Source organism: Typopeltis vanoorti, chromosome 23, assembly GCF_054136105.1.
Source record: "Typopeltis vanoorti isolate ZY-2024b chromosome 23, IOZ_Tvanoo_1.0, whole genome shotgun sequence".
In the NCBI taxonomy this organism is placed as follows: domain Eukaryota; kingdom Metazoa; phylum Arthropoda; class Arachnida; order Uropygi; family Thelyphonidae; genus Typopeltis; species Typopeltis vanoorti.
The window spans coordinates 53,188,071-53,206,350 of record NC_143571.1 but is presented as its reverse complement, the minus strand read 5'-3'; the positions used below and the strand labels follow the sequence as shown (position 1 = coordinate 53,206,350).

The 18,280-nt window shown below is 34.5% G+C and overlaps 1 protein-coding gene across 3 annotated transcripts in view; it reads left to right on the top strand.

The window, feature by feature from the left end:
- Window positions 1-18,280, top strand: part of Sqor (Sulfide quinone oxidoreductase) — a 124,480-nt gene that overhangs the window by 74,418 nt on the left and 31,782 nt on the right. For all 3 annotated transcript variants that reach the window (XM_090413140.1, XM_090413141.1, XM_090413139.1), the window contains exon 6: window positions 4,967-5,185. In XM_090413140.1, the coding sequence (XP_090269266.1) occupies window positions 4,967-5,185 (219 nt within the window). The remainder of the gene's footprint in view (window positions 1-4,966; window positions 5,186-18,280) is intronic.

Genomic DNA, 18,280 nt, shown 5'->3' with positions numbered 1-18,280 from the left:
CATATCCATACTTGAAGTAGAAAAAGCTATCAAAGGCTTGAAATGTGGAAAGGCAGCAGGAGTAGATGATATTCGACCAGAAATGCTGAAATATGGTGGTATAAAAGTCTTAGTGGCTGCACTGCATTGTTCAGAAGTCTTGGACAAGGGACGAATTCCCGATGATTGGAGTAGAGCTCTCATAGTACCCACATGTAAAAAGGGCAATAAAACTGAATATGAGAATTACAGAAGTTTTTCCCTACTGAGTGTTTCTGGTAAGATTTATGCAAGTATACTTGAGAAATGGTTGAGAAGAATTATGAAAGAAAAGCTTGGTGAAGAACAAGCTGAATTCAGGCCAAATAGAGACTGTCAGGATCAGATCTTCACTTTAAGACAAATAGTTGAAAAATCATGGGAATATAACAAAGATCTATATTTCAGTTTTGTTGATCTGGAAAAGACATATCAGAAGGTGTCAAAAGAGAGAAGCTATTCAATATGCTACAGTTATATGGTGTCAATATAGCATTATATCAAGCAATACTTAATCTTTATTTGAGTTGTATGTCAGTTAGAATTGAAGGAAGTACAGGAAGATGGTTTAATGTTAAATCTGGTGTCAGACAAGGATGTACATTATCCCCTCTGTTATTCATTATCTATATGGATCACATTATGAAGGAAAGTGGTATTAAACCTGATATCAAAATTGGAGATGTTGATGTCAGCTCTTTGCCTTATGCAGATGATGTTATACTTCTAAATAAATCTGCTACAAATCTACAAGATTCCCTGACTAAATTGAATAACTGTTGTAATAGATATGGTATAAAGGTCAGCAATAAAAAGACAAAGACAATGAAAATTAGGCAGAATCATTGAAAATGTCAACTGTGTTGTGAATGGAGAACCTGTGGAACAAGTAAAACATTTCAATTACTTAGGGATGATTTTTAGTGAAGATGGTAAATTAAATATGGAAATTATTTAAGTTAAGGGATATTACATCCCATATTGTTTCATAGCTGAATAAGAAACTCAAAGAGTTTCATGCCGAATATACTAAATATATATAAAGTTCGGCGAGTCCAAACGTAAGCAAATATCTGGATAGTGTTACAACTGACCCTTTAGGGAGTGCAACACTGAGGCAAATCATGGTAAGGGTGGAGCAAGCTCCGATCACTATTCTTGATATTTCCCCATAATGTGAAACCCAGCTCCTAGGAGCTTCTCTCACTCATAATGTAGAACATTATGAGTGAGAGAAGGTCACTACCCAGACCAGTTCCAACCTTTATTGAGGTCTCATCGAGGTATTTGCTTACGCTTGGACTCGCCAAACTTTATATATATTTACTATATTCAGCATGAAACTCTTTCAGTTTCTTATTCGGCTATGAAACAATATGGGATGTAATATCCCTTAACTTAAATAAGTTTGTCGCTGAATTGAAGCCTTTGGCTCTTCATATAATTAATGGAAATTATTATTATTTGACACCTCCAGGGAGTCCAAAGACTCATCGAGGGATAGTGTGCCAACAGCATCGAACGATTGGTCCCCTTCCAACTACTAACCGCGCTCAAACTTACTTAACTGAGCCATTAGTAGCAGAGGCTCTACCAATCGACGAACCTTTGCAAATAGACAACAGAATCAACAAAGCTGGTATGATAGGAAGTCAATTGAATAAATTCATATGGAATAAGAGAGAAATTAGTCGGAACACTAAATTAGCTGTATACAAGACAGTGTTTAAACCAGTTTTAACTTATGGATCTGAGAGCTGGGTCAGAAGTAAAACACTTGACCAAAGACTAGTGTAAAAATAATCATATTAAAAATTCCGAATATTTTTACGTATTAATTATGCTTGTTAGTTTTTGTTTTCATACACGCAGTGTCTGCACTTGTGATGTGCTCGTTATGAACGTTATGAGTTTATAGAGAGAATAATAATATATAGAGAGAATAATATAGAGAGTATATAGAGAGAATAATAATAATAATAATAATAATTGTTAGTTATGATAATCAATTATCCTGTAGGCTACGCCATTGTTATTTCTATATGTATTTTTTATATATACTTCCCTCTTTATGTATATTATTATTCTCTCTATATACTTATGAGATGAAATATTATATAAATTTCTTTTACTAACAATTATTTTTATTTTTGACTCCGAGTGTCCCTATATGTTATTATATTTGCACAAAGAGTTCACTCCAATTGGTGCAATGACTTTAACTCACTCTTTCAGAATCCAACTAATCATTGACTCAATACCAAGTACAAAATAAACACATTTAATAAAACTAAAAACAATATATATATACACTTCTAGCAATATACATAACTATAACTACAGATTATATGGATCCAAGGCCTTATTTAAAAATATAAACTTACTCTTAAGACTAAACACTTTTTCTTTCACAATCACAAAAAAATGTTCATAGTCTTTTTCTCTTTCTGTTAAGGCTCTTTTCCAGAAGTTACAAGGCTCTGTACTTCATTATCAGGATCCTTTTCATCAATCAATATAACACACATAAAGTCTTCTTGACTATATCCTGTTTTCCTTTTAGTAGTAATACTCATCAGATCAGGCACCTTTAATACCTAAAAATCTTCTTAATCAATATATTTTCTAAACTTTCACTTTCAGGCATTCTTAATACTTATAAAACTTCCTTATCAATATTTTCTCTAAGAAAAACATTCACTTTAGAATGTAAGCAACAAGTTCTCCTTTCATTCACAATACTAAATTGACAGTCTTAACTTATTTCACTATAAAAACTTACAGTTTCAACATTTCCTTTTATTCATTACTTATTTCTCCTTGAAACCTAATATTTCCACTATTCCCTTTTCGGAATACACTATAAAATATCTTCAGACTGCCACACACAAAAAAACAAATATCAAGTTTCTTCTAACTTGAATATTTACCGGCCAATTTATAAAAACTTACAGTTTCAAGATTTCCTTTTTATTCATTTCTTATTCCTGCTTGAAACCTATTATTTTCACTATTCCCTTTTCGGAATACATTATAAAACTTCCTTTGACTGCCGCACACAAAAAATCAGGTTCCTTCCAACTTGAATATTCCTCGGCCAGTTTATAAAAAAACTATAGTTTCAAGACTTCCTTTTTATTCATTTCTTATTCCTGCTTGAAACCTATTATTTTCACTATTCCCTTTTCGGAATACATTATAAAACTTCCTTTGACTGCCGCACACAAAAAATCAAGTTCCTTCCAACTTGAATATTCCTCGGCCAGTGTTCTAAAAACTTCCGAACGCACTCTTGTTTACAACTGTAACTTGGATACGCAACGCTTTCCTTGTCAGCTGTCAATCACACATCAAGTTCTCTCCGGGAGCATGCGCACTCTACAAAAGTCAGAAACTACGCACTGCAATAAAATGGCTGACTCGCTGTATCCATCAGCGCTAAAGAAAGTCTTTCACAAACACAAAACTCAACATTTTAAAATACAACAAACTTTCTTATAAGTAACACAAATAATCAGTTTAGTAAGTACTTCAATATTTTTACTTCTTTACATGTTACTTCTAATATAACATTTTCATAACGAGCACATCACAAGTGCAGACACTGCGTGTATGAAAACAAAAACTAACAAGCATAATTAATACGTAAAAATATTCAGAATTTTTAATATGATTATTTTTACACTAGGGTCCGCAGATATGAGAGTCCTGAGAAAGATTAGAGGTGTAAACAGATGGCATCAGTGGCAATATCATATTAAAGATGAGGATATTAGGAAATAACTTGACATTGTCAGCATCCAGGAATATGTTAGCAGAGCTAATCTCAGTTGGTATAGTCACTTAAACAGAATGTGCGAGAAAAGATTAGCAAAACAAGTGTTCTCTGCCAGGTTAGCAGGAAAACGACCCAGAGGAAGACTAAGATATAGGTGGATTGATACGGTACAAAGTGCCTTAGATGATAGAAATATAAGATCTGATAATGTTGGAGACTTGACCAGTAACAGACTGATTTGGAGGAAAATTGTAGATAGGAAGTTAGTAATGATGTAAATTTTTCATGTAGTACTATCATATCCTGTACACCCTTTGAAGGTACATGGCAGGAATTTGATGATGATGATATTTTTAAAAAAATGGGTGATCTGATTGAGATTAATTTTCTCATAAAATATAAACTAAAATTTTGTCTCTTGCCCATCATCCATTTCATTAGTCTACTTTATTAAGGAAAGTACTCTAAAAAGGATTTATCACATGATAGCAAAAATACCATGCCTACCAAACAAAATGCTAACTTTTTTCAAAGTAGAAATGTCTTATATTTAAATATTGTTTATGAACGAAAATAATATCCCAGTGCAAGTAAAGCTATAAGCATTTCTAATTCTTTTAGGATAAAACCTTAAATCATCAACCTATCCTAATATATTTTGAAATTGCATTATGTTTCATTATGCATTATTCAGTATTAAGTAGAAATTGAAGCCATTGACACTCCAGTCTTTTATATGAATCTTACTGACTAAAGCTTAAACTTATAGTGCATTAGTAATATCTGAGTGAGTTAAGAGTTAGATAATCTGGAAATCCTGTTCTAGAGACCAGATCTATTGCATTTTCAATCTGCTTTAGATTAAGTGGAGTGCTATGTAGCCTCACATTGGATAATGAAATTAATCTACAACTTGGTAGATTGAAATAATGTTTTCTTTATTTTTTATTCTTTCATATAATTTGTAAATTCTTTATGTTAGTGTATGCTGTTGGTTATGTGTTTTAATATAGAAGTCTTGATAAATCTTTTGCCATGTTATTTTCACTTCTCAGCAGGATGATTTTAATTTTTCTCCATAGGTCAGACTTTTCTTTTAAATTGTTTACTTTGCAATTGATTTTTTTCTTTGTTATTTTCCTTAACTATTTTTTTTTTAAATTGTTTTAGGCCAACAAGAGAGAAAAAGCAAATATTTATTTTAATACAGCCCTCAGTGTACTATTTGCTGCACCAAAATATGCAGCGGCACTTTCCGAAGTGGTCAAAAACAGAGGCATTAAAGTGAATTTTCAGCACAATCTGATCGAAGTTAAACCTGATTCAAAAGAATGTATTTTTGAAAAATTAGATTCAAACACTCAGATAAATGAGAGAGTTACATTTAAGGTAAGTGAAATATGCTTGTTATGAATTTTTTAAAATAATTCATATATAGTATTTTTTCATTACATTTACAATAAACTGAAGACAGTCTCTAATTTTTTCCAGTCATGTTTTCAACATGATGTAGTCCTGTTCAACATGTTAAATAAGTTTTCTTAACTGAGATAGATATTATCCCTAGATTATATTTTTTTGTCTTATCAGAAAAGATTCCTAAATAAATATATTCATCTTTATTAATAAATTGAGGTAGCTGAATAATCAGTCATTTGCTTTAAAATGTGCAATAATTCATTATTTTATTATAATTTGTGATGTAAAGCTAAAACAATGTATATAAAAGAAACATATTGCTATCATGCCAGCATGTGACCTGCATTTATAAATGCCTAAAAATGAATGACTAGTAACTACCGAAAATACAAGAATATTGTGAAAAACTAAGGAACTGTAAGATTATTTTTATATACTTGGAAATCTTATTGAATTATTATTCATTCTAGAAATGTAGGTGATTATCACCAGTCCTCCATGGATTCAAAAGACATTGTGTGGAGGCACACACTTGTTACATGCAAAGCCTGTCAAACTGTGCTTTAAACTCATTCACTGCATCTGTATTCATAACAGTGTCAGGCAACTTATTCTATTCACCAACCACTCTCCATGCAAAGAACCTGCTCCTTATGTCCCTGCTCACATCCTCCTTATACAGGTTCTAGGGATGTCCCCTTGTTCTACCCCCCCCCCCATTCTATGAAACATTTCTTCCACATTAACCCAGTAAATATCTAGGAAATAGAAGAAAGTTGTACGTACTTTAAAACAGAAGCTTTAGTTATATAATGCTATAAATGAATAGTTGAATTTAGTTCAACATAATGAATATATAATTTGAAAATAACATCATATCTCTGAGGATAATTGGTAGTAACATTTAGACACCTCTTAGAGATTCTTGAAAAGAAGCAAAATTTAAACATTATCTGATTAAGTAGTATGTATCAATATGCAATGAGGGGAAGCATTGTAGTTAGACCTAGTTAAATTTGTAGAACAATAAAACATAAAAGTTCAGATAATATCTATCTACTGAACAGAGGTGCATTGCATGATTATTTTTGCTTGTCTTTTAAAATTGCTGCAATTGGTTATAAGCACAATTAGTTGAAGCAAGTGAGTTGCCATTTTCAGAATGTTAATATGTCAATCTTAGTTTCTATTCAAATCAATTGACTTTTGCCATTTTTAGCAATTTCAAAATTACAAAATCCTTTCTCCTGTTTATTTGTTTTTCTATGTTAAAATATGGAACTCAGGTACATATTTTAACATGGAAAAATAGAACAATATATATAATCATACACAAAATTTATTTGTGGAATATGTTCAGTGACTGAAGAATAACCGACATAATATTCTGTGTGAATATTTGAATATTCGCACAGAAAGTGGAAGAAATCACCAGATGGAACATTTTTTGTTGTGCATCATAAACCATCAATGAACTTCACGCATCATAAAAGTGTAGAGGCTCTGTGTTCATTAAATGAATTGTAGTCACAATTTATTGGTCTCTGCAATGCTTGTAAATATAAATTGTTCATATCTTCAAGGCTTGTAAGTAGACTGTGATTTGCTTGTGCACTATATTTGCAAAGATTATGCAAAAATCTTTTCCTTCTAATATGGCTTTCCTTTTATAATAAAGCAACAAGAGTGGTTGATGAGGGAAAGGCATATTCTGCCTTTTTTTATTTTTATTTATTTTTATTTTTTGTTTTTTATAAAGGCATTTGACAGGGCACTACATGATAAGCTGGTATTTATGTTGGAGAACATAGGTTTGAATGTCAGATTAGTGAACTGGATTTGGGATTTGCTGTCTGATAGGTATCAGAGTTATATATGAGGGAGCAGCATCAAGTAAGGAGAAGGTTAAAAGAGCTCAGTACTGGGACCTGTATTGTTTAATCTTTATATCAGTGACATTGTCAATGGATTGCAAGGAAATATTCAGTTTTCAGATGATGAAACTAGGATGAAGAGTCATTAGTAATAGTGCAGATGTGGTAACCCTGCAAAGCCCCATTCATTTGGCCATCTGGGCAAATGAAAAAGGATGTCAGTTAAATTCAGCTAAATGTAAAGTTGAAATATGGGATAAATCCAAGTGTTTTTCTTGGAGGTAGAATGACTAGAGTGATATAATTGTGGAAATACACGGAGTAAGCAAGCAAAAGAATTGGTAGTGGTAGTAGAGACAAATGACTTATTGAAAACAAGTAGAATGCAAGACTGGATATCAGAAGCTTTCTGAGAAGAATAAAAGATAATAGTGTAATAGGAAAGGTAGTCAATGTGTTGTCCATGTATGACAGTGATAAGCAAGGATTGTGAATGATGTGTTAGCAGAAATGTGTGAAGAGAAAGGAATGCAGTTTGTAAATATATGGATGAATTTGAAGGACGAATGGAATTGTATAAGAGTGAGGAGCTGCATTTGAATGGTTTTGGTGTGAGTCATCTGGAGAGGCTAGTGCTGGAAGGGAGAATAATGATGGCAGAGAATGGATCCAAGCACATAAGCAGTAATGTGGAAGAGTAAGGAAGAAGGGACTGAAGTGGTGCTTATGATTGGAGAAGTGGGTAGCATGAATGTAGAGGGTAAGAGAACAAGTCTGGTCTGCAAGACAGACATGGAAACAGGGGGAGTTAGGTTACACAGAGAAACACCGTGTGAGAAAGATCAGTACTCAGAGAGGAAATTAATGTGTGAGTAGACAAAGGAATTGAATGGCCCTGCGACGTAGGGGGAAAAGCTGAACTTGAAGAGGGTACTGGGATGGATAATGACAGAGAAAGCGAGAGGAATGGTTCAAAGAAAGCTTGAAGTTGTATCTAATAAGTGGTATTTTTGCATCATGATGCAAAGTTGAGAAGGACTATGAGAAGTAGAGCAGATGTGGCTTGCTTTACAAGACTTGAAGAAACCAAGTGAATGGACACTGGAGTGGGGTTGCTAGTTGAGTGTTTCAAAATGTAAAACTCTTTCTTTTAAGGTTACATGGTGATCAGCATTCATATTTACGAATTTAGGGACAAAAAACATACCTGTTTAAATGATTATTTTACTTATTATTGATAAAATAACAATTGACGTTTCGACCCCTGTATTGAGGTCATCAGAAAAATACATGTGTATATGAAAACAAGAGAGCATGTAGCTTGTTTTCATATACACATGTATTTTTCTGATGATGACCTCAATACAGCAGTCGAAACGTCAATTGTTATTTTATTAATAATAAGTAAAATAATCATTTCAATACGTGTGTTTTGTGTCCCTAACGTAAATATGAAAATGCAAAACTGTTTAAAATGTTCAGTGTCCAGTTTAAAATTGGAAAACAAAGATGGAATGTAGAGTGTACATTTCCTTTAGGTATATTGGAGGAGGTGGAGGAAATACAAGATCTGGTATGACTGTAGATAAGGATCTAAACTGTAGACAATACATTGATAAAATTGTGAGGACAATACAACAAATTTTGGCAATGATGCCGTGGGCTCATTTGTAGAAGTAAGGCAATTCTAGTTCCATTGTATAAGTCCTTGATTAGGCCACTTATGAACTACTGTGCACAGATTTGGTTATCTGGTTTTCAAAAGGATGAAGAGGTACTGGAAAGACTTCAGATCAATTGATTAAGCTGGTTTTTGGTCTCTGGAATGTTGAGTATAATGAAAGGTTGAGAAGATGCAATTTACAGAGTCTAGTGGATAGAAGAAGGATTGATGATATGATAGAGAGGTATAAGTTGGAAAGGGGTTCTTATCAGATTTGCATTGAAGTGGTTTTTCATAGAATAGTGGAGGATGAGGGGGAGAACAAGAGATCATCCCTAGAAGCCATATAAGGAGAGAATGGAGTAAGAATGAGGTTTTTTGTATAGAGTGGTGAATGATCGGAATGCATTGTCTGAGAATGTAGTGTCTGCAGAAAATGTGAATATATTTAAGCCATGGTATGATCTGTATGTATGACAGAGGGACCTTCCAGGATGAGTCTCAGACTACATGGAAGTCTGAGGATAATACTAATATTAATACTTTCTTCTGTGTAATAAGTCATTACTAGATTATGCTAGATTATTTTCACCTAGTGTGAAAATGGCAAGGCAGATTAGTGTTTAAAGCATTGCTTATAGTATAGATCTTGCAGCTTGAATCATAAACAACACTACAAGGTTTAATGAATGTAGAAAGGGAATAGTGCATTGTCATCAGCAAAATTATGAATGGGATTTGAGCTTAGTGAGAGAAGTTCATTGATGCATAGAAGGAAGAGTGGTTGAAGGCACAGAGCCCTGTGGTACTCTAGCATTGATGGAGAAATCTGAGGAGTGGAAACCATCTGTCATAGCATGCAATACACAACCAGGGAAGAAGCTGGCAATCTAATTGTATAGGGCAGGAGAGATATCATAAGATGGTAGCTTCATAAAAATGTTGTCTTGCTAGCCTCAAATATCAAGAGAATAGATTTATTATCATCATCATCCTAAGACTCCATGGAGTCAAAGACTCATCTAGGTGGTCGTTCTTTCCATACACACAGCTCATCATATCATGCCTTAAACTCAGTCAAATTCTCTACAGACAGCAAGATCTCGCACAGTGCATTCCAATCATTACAAATCTCCATGCAAAAAACCTGTTTCTCACTCCTTTGCTCACATCCGACTTCCAGGGATGACCTCTTGTGTCCCCAAATCTCCCACCATTTTATGTAAAACCTCTTCAACTTTAATCCCTTACCAAGTTGTACATCTCTATCACATCTCCCCTCTTCCTCCTATCCTGTAGACTCTGCAAATTGCATCATCTCAACCTTTCTTCATATACAACATTCCAGAGATCAGAAACTATTTTAGTCAATCGCTTCTGAATTTTCAAAAGGATGAAGAGATGTTTCAGTAGATGCACAGTAGTCCGTATGGATCTATCAGAGCCTTGTACAATGGAAACAGAATCTCCTTACTTCTACAAGTCAGTGTCCTCCACATAATTGCCATTTGGTGCGTTGTCTGCACAGTTTTGGCAGTGTGTCGTCTAAATTTTGGATCCATATTCACCATCACCCCAAGATCTGTTTCCTTCACCTCCACCAGTATATCCCTACCAAACAGTAAATTCTACATCCCATCTTTGTTTTCTAAAATTTAAAACCTTACATTTCACAACATGGAACTGGCATTCACACTCCTGTGCTAATTCACTCAATGTCTATCCATTCTACTTCTAAAGTCGCATCTATCCTACTCTTCATAGTTTGTCCCCAATTTGTGTCATCTGAAAAAAAACTGAATAACCCCATTCAAATCTTCCCTAATATCGTTAACACAGGTTAAACAGCAATGGCCTTAAAACAGACCCCCCGATGTACACCACTAATAGCTTTCCTCTTCTGGGATATTGCTCCCTATACATAAATATGAATAAGTGAACCAATCCAATGCCCTAGTCTAATATACTACCCCATCCACTCTAGTTTCACTATTAACTTATCATGCAGTAATCTATCAAATGCCTTTGCAAGTATACTACTGTGTATCCATCCCCCATGTCCAATATTGTTGTCATTGTAATAAGTAAGTAGATTTTAGCAAATCCATGCTCCATCAAAGATAATACCATTGTTATCAACCCAGTTCTAGAACCTGGTTCTCACCAGGTTTTTCAACATTTCAACCACAACACTTGAGACACTGATTGATTGCCCTATAATTTGATTGAGTTCTGTCACCTAATTTATTGAAGCAGTACAATCTTGCTGTCCTTTTTCTCCTTTTGAATGATCCAATGTAAGACTCATATTAAACAAATACATCAAGGCAGATGTCAACTCCCTGGCACATTCCTTCAAAATATGTGGTGATATATCCTCAAGTCCCACATCCTTATTAACATAGAGTTTGTTTAATTCCCCATATACCTCTTCCTCATTCTCAATCAATCTCTCCTCCTCCTCATCCACTATTTTCAAACTCTTCATGATGTCACATTCACAAGGATGAAACAGTTACTAAAATAAAGAGCCAAAAGGCTTCAGTTTGGTGATGTAAAATTTATAGGAATCAAGTGGATATTAGATTCAGCATTATTTCAAAGCTGAATGTAGAAACTATGAAAGTTTCATAAAAATAAGTTGACCAGAGAGCTTACTGGAATACACCTGCTGGAATTTACGAGTCGCCCTACCTCTGACCACTTTAGAAAACATGCATGCTGCCGAGGCGTCCGTATATTTGCTTTCTAATTTGGCCATTTTTTAAGGTTTCACTGGTCTGGCAGCTGTTTCGAACTGGTTGGTTCTCAGAGACCAGGCAGAAACCTTAAGAGAGCAAAAACTGTCTTGCAATACTAAGGAACTTGAAAAGTTGGAGACGTGTATTTTTCATAAGTGAATTCTCAGTCTGTGCATAAAAGAACTTGCCACTGTCAACATCCAGGAATATGTTAGCAGAGCTAATCTCAGGTGGTATGGTCACTTATACAGAATGGGAGAGGAAAGATTAACAACAACAAGTGTTCTCTGCCAGGTTGGCTGGAAAAAGACCCAGAGGAAGACGAAGATATAGGTGGATTGACAGAGTAAAAAGTGCCTTAGAAGATAGAAATATAAGATCTGATAATGTTGGAGTCTTGACAGGCACAGACTGATTTGGAGGAAAATTGTAGATAGGAAGTTAGTAATGATAGAAATTTTTCATGTAGTACTGTCATATCCTGTACACCTCTTGAGTAAATATCAGGAATTTGATGATGATGAAGGCTTTAGTTCAGCATTGCAAAATTTATAAGAATGAAGTGGATATTAGATTCAGCATTATTTCAAAGCTGAATGTAGAAACTATGAAAGTTTCTTAAAAATAAGTTGACCAGAGAGCTTACGGGAATATGCCTGCCAGCATTTATGAGTCACCCTAGTGAGGACCACTTTAGAAAACATGCATACTGCCCAGGTGTCCATATATTCACTTTCTAATTTGGTTCATTAGGATGAAGTGCTCATTAAATATCTGAACTATACTCTCTGCAGCAGTTGTCCTTATACAACTTTCTCCAATCAGTGCCATCCTACCATAATTATTATTTTTTTTTTTTTTTGCTAGCTACATTTCAAAATAAATGCCTAAGATTTTTTTTTTTTCGGGCTTCATTAGCTAACTGCTGCTTATTCTGAACTTTTGCTACCCTTACCAACCAAGACATCATGCTTGCCTGTTCTTGTATTCCTCATGGAATTGATTATTCACCATTCCTCGTATGTTGGATTCATAATGCCTTTTATCTCTGTATTGCATGCTTAATTTTCTCATTCATCCATTTCACACCTATCTTATTTTACCTTCTGACCATTGGAATACATTTAGATGTTGCTTCTGCTAGGTTGCTCTTGAATATCACCTAAGTAGCACTGATTTCCTTTCCATGCTACAGCTGGAAATATGGTAATAATCAATTCCATGAGGAATACAAAGAACAGGCAAGGATGGTGTCTTAGTTTGTAAGGATAGCAAAAGTTCAGAAATAAGCAAGCTGTCTCATAATCACCATCCTTGTAGTTCCACTTGTACTCTTTCCCTTACAGAAGTCCTCACATGGTTGGCAACCACCCAGCTATATCACTTCATCATCACCAACTGGAGGGAGATTTGACACTTCGTTTATAATAATCCTCTGATGAGATGATCAATCCAAGACCCTCAATCTTTGTGTTCCCTCTCTTACATATTGTCTGAGGTAGTTGTCCCTCAAAAACTCAAGAAATTAATTTTCTTTACTTTCAGTTGCTATCTTGTCATCCAGGTCTATAGTGCCATAATTAAAATCATCCATAACGATCACCTTTTTACAATTTGCTTTGCTAATTTGCTTATACATTTCCTAATAACTGCGTTCTGCATTGCCAGGTCTATACCATCATCCAGTGATATATCTCATATCATACGTGGGTGGTCTGAAAAGTTCTCGGCCTGGACCATACATGGCAATACTATCGGCAAGATTTTTTTTTTCTAAGTTAGTACATCTGTCATAAGCATCCTTGTGAAATTGCAAGTCATTTGTTTTCAAGTAGTTTGTTTTATACAGCTGTCTGAAGCAAAAGTGTTATCTGTATCCCTTGAAATGGATAAAATTGAGTACCGTGCAGTTATAAAATTCTTTGTAAAAGAAGGTTAAATAGCAAAAGAAATTCATTTGAAGTTCATAAAAGTGTATGGGCATGCTCTTTTGTTTTCGACAATTAAGAAATGGGCTTCTTAGTTTAAACATGGCCATACCAGACTTGAAGATGATCCATGTGAAAGACGTCCAAAAAGTGTAACAACACCAGAAATCATTGATCAAATGCACGATGTTATTGGATGACTGGCAAGTCAAAATGCTTGAAATTGCTGAGACTGTAGGCATTTCAAAAGAATGTGTAGGATATATTTTGCATAAAGAATTGCAAATGAAAAAACTTTGCACAAGATGGGTGATACGCTTGCTCATGGCAGATCAAAAATGCACTTGCATGAAAATCTCTCAACAGTGCTTGGAGCATTTTAACAAGAATAAAACTGATTTTGTGTCAATTTATTACTATGAATGAGACTTGGATTCACCATTACACACCAGAATCTAAACAGTAGTCAAAACAGCGGATAGAAGCTGGTTGTTCAGCGCCAAAGAAGACAAAGTCAGTTCCAACAGCAGGAAAGGTGTTTTGGGATGCTAAAGGCATTTTGTTTATTAATTATCTTGAAAAGAGTAAAACAATAACAGGGGAATAATATTCCGATCTTTTAACCAGGCTAGATGAAAAAATTCGTGAAGAAAGATCTGGTTTGCAGAAGAAAAATATCATCTTTGATCAGGACAATGCACCTGCCTCAAAGGTGTTTTGCAATGGGAAAATTAAGGGTTCTGCACTATGAATTGTTGGAACATCCACCCTATTTCCAAGATTTGGCTCCCTCTGACTTCTGTCTCTTCCGAAAACTAAAACTTTTCCTCACTGGTCAGAGTTTTTCTTTGAATCAAGAGGTGATTGCAGTTGTAGATGGATATTTTGTAGACATTACTGAGAACCACTACAGGGATGGGATAATGGTGCTGGAGCATTGCTGAAATAAACGTATTCGTCTTAAGGGAGATTATGTTGAAAAATAAAAATAATTTTGAAATTTATAAATTCGTTTTTTCATTGTTAGGCCGAGAACTTTAGAGACCACCCTTGTACTGTCTCAAAATCACTGCCACTATTTACCCCTTGCATCTCTACCATATATGGACATAACTTGTTTTCCATCATCAATAGCACTCCACTTCTGTTTTTATCCTCTCTATTTTCATGAAATACATCATACCCTTCCATCGCTATTCCTGTCAAGATTTCATCCAACCATGTCTCACTTATTCCGTCAATTTTAGGGTGAATGAATTCAATTAATGCAACTATTTAATTTCTCTTGTTTTGATACTTCTAGCATTCATATACAAACATAAAAACTTATTCCTGGATCTATAAGAAGTTTCACTGATACCACTTATTAGATGAAACTTTAAGCTTTTTTTCAAACCATTCCTCTCTCTCTCTCTCTCTCATTAGCTATCCCAGTACCCTCTTTAAGCTCAGTTTTCCCCCTACATCATTCCATTCCTTTCTTTTCTATTCGCACACTAATTTCCTCTTTGGGCATTGATCTTTCTCACACTTTGTTTTCCTGTCCACTCTTTGTCTCCATTTCCCTGTTTTCTTGCACACTTGTTCTTTCATTCTTTACACTCATGCTATCCACTTATTCTTTCATTAGTGTCACTTCAATCTCTCCTTCCTTACTCTCCCGTTCTTTCACATCACTTCTTACTTCTTCAGATTCATTCTCTGTTCTCATTCCAACAGCAGTCTCTCCAAATGACACACTAAAATGATTCAAATGTAGTCCATGATTCTTATACAGCTCAATTCTTCCTTCAAACTCATTCCACACATTAACAAACTGCACCCCTTTCTTTTCACACATTTTGGCTAACATATCATTCCAATTCTTGCTGTCCACCTTATCTCATTACTCTCATATCTGGGTAACACACTGACTACCATTCCTTTCACACTATTATTTTTTATCCTTCTCAACAACCTCCTGATATCCATTGTATTCTCCTTGTTCCCAGTCAAGTCATTTGTTACTACTTCCACTAGCAACTCTTTTGCTCACTTACTCTTCATATCCAATGCCTCAATCTCTCTATTCATTTTACCTCCCAGAAAACAAACCTTGTGCATCTTCTTGTTTATCACACCTGTATACCTTAATAATCATTTAAGGTATGCAGCTCATATTCTTGTTCTTAAGATACAATACCTTGACTGAACTACCAATCAGGGAATTATACCAAACTCCACCGATTCCAGTAATACCATAGCAAGAGGACCTAATAAAGGTGTGAAAGTATTGAAATAATTCCAGTCATATAAATGGTGCCACATGTGTGTCCTATTTTATGCTTTTTCAGGCTCTATGTTACAGCTTTTTTTCCTAGCAAAGTGGAATTAACTAATTGATGGAGCACCTCCATAGATATTTATCCCCTTGTTTTAACTACATCTAGGGACACAAAATGTCCTCCATATTGGTATGGCATGGTTTTCCATTTGGAAACTCGGGTGTTTCTTCTTGCATGAAATTTTGTGTGAAAACCTACAAAATTAACAAACATAATATACTGACCTCGTAGCCACAGTTGCATCAGCTAACTCCAATCATTCCAGATCAAACTTAGAGAATTTTCTTGCTTTAAAGTTCAGCTTTCTTTCTGCATGTAGACAATCAATGGATAAATACATATCATTGAATAAAACAGACTCACATATCTGATAGTCTACTAATTATCTGGTTACTTGAATTAACTATCCTATTTATTTACTGCTCAGATCTTCTGTACCATTCTGTGCTTTTACTGTAGGTTTATGGTAATAATAATAATAATTATTATTATTCCAAACTTTTATGAAGTCATAAGGCTCATCATGGGAAGTCCACTTTAAACAACACTAAGCCTCTTTACTTCTTAAACTCATCCACCATATGCATTTTCACTACCTTCTCAGGCAACATTCCATGTAAATGAATGTATTCTTCTCTTCTTACTACTTCTAGGAAAATCCCCTTTCTTGTCTCTGTTCCTTTCCCTCTTTCTACCACATGAAAAATCTCCCTACTGTCAATCTGGTAAATACCTTTAGTAGCTTAAATGTCTCAGTTAGTTATATCCCATCCCCTGTCTTCTATCCATGAACTCTGTAGTTTGCATGTCCTTTAGTTTATCCTCATAAACATTTTCATTACCTGCCTCTTCACAATCTTCAAGTCATTTCATCCTCTCGAAATCTCAGTGACAAGATCTGAATGCAGTAGCAGGTATGATCTAATCAGAATTTATATAATGGAACTACTACCCTTTTATCTTTGTAATTATCGATACTGATAATGTGATACTCGATAAGTGCTAATTACTATCTTCTTCATGTAGCTTCCTCAGTGAGAGGGTGCAGCACCATGTCCTTCCAGTTCTCTCTGTTAGTGGCTTTCCTGTTTGTTTCTGCATAGCCATTTGATCCTGTCCATGATCTTATATCTTCAAGCCATGTGCTTCGTTTTTTGCCTCTTGATCCTTTTCCCATAATTTTTCCTTCTAAAACTGTTAGTATCCTCTGTCCTGCTGAACCTCTCGGTACATGTCCTGCCAATATCCTCTTTCTCTGGATCATTTCCTGTAATCGATCTGTGTTCTCATTCTCTGTAGGACATCTGTATTTGTCACATGTTCTGTCCATGGGATTTTCAGAGCTCTCCTATAGCACCATATTTCAAAGGCAGTTGACTTATTCTCTTCTTGAATATGCACTTCCAGGTCTCACTTCATAGATTTCACTTCCATATGTTAAAATTGGCCACACTAATGTTCTTAACCTTTTTTTTTATTTGTCTTGATGCTCCAGTAAAGTAGGTGCTTAAATATTTGTATTCTGTTGTATGTTCAATTTTCATATTGTTTATGAATGTTTCTGGCTCAGATCTGCTTTCTTTTGAGATTTTCATAAATTTGGTCTGTTTTGCATTTATATCTAATTCAAATTCTTTACCTTTTTCAATTAGTAGCTGCAGTAATTTGATTAATTTGTTTCTGTTTTCTGCTATTAGAATGGTATCATCAGCATATCTAAGATTGTTGTATTTTATACCATTGATACTAATTCCTATTTTTTGTTTTTCAATCTTTTTCATCACTGTCTCACTATAGATATTAAATAGATTTGGTGAAAGGATACAGCCTTGTCTAACTCCTCTTTTTATTTTCATTACAGAAGTCTCATCGTTAAACAGCTGCATTTTCTGTTTGGTGTAAATCATTTTTATAATCTTAAGTACATGATCTTCTATGTCTAATTTATCTAATATATTGAACATTTTATTATGTTTTACCTGGTCAAAAGCCTTCTGAAAGTCTATAAAGCATATGTAATGTTCCTATTTCTTTCAGGTGATCTTTCTATTAGTATTTTTAGTTCCAGGATAGCATTGATGGTTCCCATTCCTCTTCTGAAGCCTTTCTGTTGTTCACTCAATTCACTGCTTAAGGCTCTTTCAATTTGTTTTTTAACAATGGTTAAAATAATTTCAGATGCATGGGATATTTAGGCTCCTAGTTCTGTAATCCTCACAATTTTGTGCATTATTTTTATTTGGAATTGGTATGCAGATAGATAGATGTAAAAACTTCAGGTAATTGTATTGTTTTATAGATGTCCTGAATGGATTCCACTAAATAGTTGATATTATTGCTGGTCAAAGCTTTCAGCAGCTCAGCTGGAATATTATCACGCCCAGGGGATTTATTATTAGGAAGATTCTTAATTACGTGTTCTACCTTCTTTCTTGTGGGTAGAGTGGTATTTGTTGTTACATTTAACTGAAGTGTTGTGAATCATCTAACATGTTACCATTACCATCATCATAGAAATTTGATAAGTACTCCACC